At 54.2% G+C, this 3,839-nt stretch overlaps 1 protein-coding gene across 1 annotated transcript; it reads right to left on the bottom strand.

Moving 5' to 3' along the window:
• Positions 1-588: 588 nt before the first annotated feature.
• LOC119271162 (factor of DNA methylation 2-like) lies at positions 589-2,684 on the bottom strand. Its single transcript, XM_037553088.1, has 3 exons — positions 1,647-2,684; positions 1,339-1,551; positions 589-1,120 (listed from the first exon to the last, which is right to left on the bottom strand). Exons 1-3 carry the CDS (start codon positions 2,565-2,567, stop codon positions 890-892), a joined length of 1,365 nt encoding a protein of 454 aa, XP_037408985.1. The 5' UTR covers positions 2,568-2,684; the 3' UTR covers positions 589-889.
• Positions 2,685-3,839: the final 1,155 nt, after the last annotated feature.

A 3,839-nucleotide genomic window follows, 5' to 3' on the forward strand; every position in this document is an offset into this window, starting at 1 on the left:
CAGCGTTCTCCTCGCCATCGTCCTCCCCAGAAGCCGACGGCGCTCGCGACGACCATGACGGCGAACACGAGCGGGACCACCACGTCAGGGACAGTGCGGCCAAACAGGCCGGCACCGGCAGGCACGCAGACAGCGTCCCACGGCGGACCGTCGAGCGGCAGCCCGATCCTGCCCCCATGGAAGTTGCGGTTGGGGCCGCAAACGTGGAGCCTGGCACGCGACGTGAAGTGGGACGCCATTGCTGGAACCGAGCCACGAATGTTTCTTCTTCCTGGAGAGGGCAGCGCAGGCTGGAGTTGTTGGGGTTTGTGTGTTTCTGGTTAAGAGGATTCAGGGCAGAGCAGGTGACGCTCGGCGTTGTGAAATTTGAGCGACTCCGCCCCCCAGCTCAGCTGCTCCTTTGCTGACTGCAACCTCATGCAGTTTTAGTACCCAAATTCTCAATAGCACAGTAGATTTCTTGCCCAAGACAGCAGACACCGACAGTCAGACAATGGAGTATACACATTCTGACGATAGAGGAATCCTAATTTAATACATTCTGAGATCAGTACTAGCATAGCATCCATCATGCCAAAAGGCTACATACAAACTACATTCTGAGATTGGTGCTAGCATCCATCGTGCCAAAGGCCACACACGCACATCCAACAGGAGCATCGCTTAGCTAAACTGTATAGCTAGCGATCAATAGGCGATCATGGCTAATCTAGTCGCATGATCATTAATTAAGAACCACTACAAACCTCCAACTAATCCACCAGCACTACGACGACATTAGAGTACGCACATGAGAGTTACGGACGCAAAAGTAGGAGCGCAGGACACCCCATTAGAGTTAGTTAAGTACTACTCCAATTTTACGGACGGACATCAGTATTGGAGATGCTCAGCGGCGCTTCCTCTTGTGTGACTGCAGCTGTTTGAGGAGGAACTGGATGGCTTCCTCCAGTGTCGCTTTCCGATCATCCTTGCCGTTCCACAGCTCTGGTGCAGGGTAGCGGCCGCTGGGGTTGTACTCGTTCATCTCAAGCAGCGCCTTTGTCACCAAGCTGTAGATTTCGTCTCCATGCTCCTCTTTTAAGCTGCGAAGCTTGTCATCGTCCTCTGAGAGAATTTCCTAAACCAAAGGAAAATGGAATCGTATAAATATTTGCAACTTCATAAAAAGAAGAAAATGTTTGCAAAAACAGACGTAATTGTTGGATGTAGTGTCTGTCTCCTATGTCATATACTCATATTAGAATGCTATTAGTCTCCAATAAATTGATGACTAAAGGTTATAAGGTAACAGAGCCAGAGCTAAACAATAGTAGAGAGGTTGCACTGTCTACATACCATCTCTTTACCATCAACCGTAACTATCCTAAAAGGATGCCAGCCTGGGTTTGCGATTTCAGCTTGCCATCTTGAACAAAGAATAGCAGAGTTAACTTGTGCATCCTCTTGTGCTACATTTTTGCTGCAAGCATTGGCAAATGCTTTCAGATCCAGCTCACCCATCCTTTTGACGCCTATATGTGCCTCCACATTTGTGAACCTCGGCAGTTCCTGCAAAACATATTCAAGACAACAAGAATTAGTGATAGATATGATGACCTATGTTGTGAAACTACGGAAAGAAAAGGTGTCCGCTGCTCACTTACATCTATCAGCATTTTCCGAGCACGTTGCAGCTCTCCATTGCTTTGCCGTTCCTTGGTAACCAACGTCTGGACGAGTGACTGCATCTCCTGTATGTCACCATCTTGCTCGCGTGCTCTAGCGTCATCAAGTTGCTTGGATGTGGCTTCAATCACCTTGGATGATGCATTGATCTTCTCCAATGCTGAATCTATCATCACCTTGGATGATGCATTGATCTTCTCCAACGCCGAATCTATCATCACCTTGGATGATGCATTGATCTTCTCCAACGCCGAATCTATCAACATCTTGGATGCCGCACCTATCACCACCTTGGATGCTGCATCGATCTTCTCTAACGCCGCATCTATCATCACCTTGGATGCTGCATCGATCTTCTCCAACGCCGCGTCTATCACCACCTTGGATGCTGCATCGATCTTGTCCAACGCCGCATCTACCACAGCCTTGGATGTTCCATCAATCTTCTCGGACCTTGCTTCAATCTTCTCAGACCTCGCTTCAGAGGAGCAAGGCTTTTGACTCTTATTGACTGCTGATCGAATGCTTTGTCGTTCCTTGTGGGGGCGCAATGCCGCTGGCGGAGGTGGCGCTTCTATCACCGACGGCGCCGGTGGCAGCTGGAAGAGATCTGGCCTCACCACCCAGATGAGCCTCTGCAGGTACGCACCGTAGTAGCATGCCCTGCTGGTCCTATTCTTCCAAATCAGTTGTTGAATCTCCTCCTCCACTTGGTACCAGAGGAGCTCCGTCCAGTCAACATAATGCGCCCGAAGATCCTGCAAAGACCTCAATGCATCATCCACCTCGGTAGGCAGCCTGCGCTTCCTGTCGGTGGAAGCCTGCAATGGCGCCAAGACGTAAACCTTCATGAACTCTCTGGCGGCGGAGGTCACGACGGCACTGGCAGGAAAAGACATGGTAGGTCTCCCTGCAGGAAGGCAGAGCGCCTCGGCGAAGGAATGGAGGAAGACCACGATTTCTTTGCCACGGACGGAGGAGCTCCATCCGGGATACGGGTACGGTTTGTAGTTGGCAATGAGCTCCGCGACGAGGTCCAGGCGCGGGGCGCCGGAGGAGGGGAGGTCGAGGCGGACGAAGTCGAGGAGGCCGAGGGCGCGGAGGCCTTCGTCGTGGGCGGCGGACGGGGCCGGCGGCGGGTCATTGAGGCGGAGGTTCTCGCGGACCCGGCGGAGGCGCGCCTCCCTGCCCTCGAGGTGGATCGATTTCGGGATTTTGGATGGTGCCTCCGTTGTGGGAATGGCAGGATCAGCGTCGGTGGGAGCTCTGGGTGTTTGGTTGGCGGCCATTGGAGGAGCTTGTGAGCAAGATGGAGAGGAAGCGTCTCGGTGCCCCGGCGCTTTCACGGGGGAGGAGAGTCTGTCTGTGCATATGCCTTTGGTGGGCAGCCTGCGACGCGTGGAAGGCCACCGTCCATCCTCTGGTTGGACGATGTGCCACGTTCTAGCCTCTAGGCATGTATCTGTTGTGAGGGAGACTGGTCTTTGTGAGGCACTAGGCGCGCCTCCTGGACGTCCATGTGTGAGTGAAGTGTGTACAGAAACATCAGAACTAATCATATTGATAACAGTCTAGGGTATCCACCGTTGTAGCTTAAATCACCTCTAAATGTTTGGATCCTGGTGTCCGCACTTTTTTGTCATCCAACATTGTGTCTCAAACACCTTCAAACCGGCAGTTAGCCGGAGAGAAGTTTGTGGGTGTCCGGACTCATTTCACGTACGCGTCCCCTCGTTCGGCTTCACTCATAGTTATCACCGTACATCCTACTCTCGAATGTCTGTCGGGTATTTATGTCGGTCTGCTACTTCAGAGCGAATGCGTCTGGACAGTGTCGGACAGACGGATGTGACTGAACACGAGGGTGTCGTCGCTTCAATGCTCACACGATGACTGAGAAACGTACGCCGACTGCTGCACCGCATTTAAGCAGCGTCCCTCCCGCTAGGGTTCCGCCGCCCCCGCCGGCGGCGCCCTAGCCTCCTCCAGCCGCCGCCAGGCCGCCGGCTCGCGTGCCCCGGCCCTCCCCGCCCCCACCCCTCTCCTCCCTCCCCCTCCCGTTCCCGCCCCTGTGCTGCCTCCCCGGGGGGTGGCCGGGGCGGCGCGCCCCCCTTCCCTCAGCCCCCACCCCCGTGAGATCTCCCCCGCCGCCGTCGGCGGGTGCCCCGGCG

Source organism: Triticum dicoccoides, chromosome 3A (assembly GCF_002162155.2).
Source record: "Triticum dicoccoides isolate Atlit2015 ecotype Zavitan chromosome 3A, WEW_v2.0, whole genome shotgun sequence".
Classification (NCBI taxonomy): domain Eukaryota; kingdom Viridiplantae; phylum Streptophyta; class Magnoliopsida; order Poales; family Poaceae; genus Triticum; species Triticum dicoccoides.

Bases quoted from the DNA above. Each gene is read 5' to 3' on its own strand.
- LOC119271162 (XM_037553088.1), bottom strand. From the start codon at position 2,567: ATGTCTTTTCCTGCCAGTGCCGTCGTGACCTCCGCCGCCAGAGAGTTC. The intron at 1,552-1,646 runs GTAAGTGAGCAG...TATGTTTTGCAG, and splicing joins CTCGGAAAATGCTGATAGAT to GAACTGCCGAGGTTCACAAA. The intron at 1,121-1,338 runs GTATGTAGACAG...CCTTTGGTTTAG, and splicing joins CGGTTGATGGTAAAGAGATG to GAAATTCTCTCAGAGGACGA.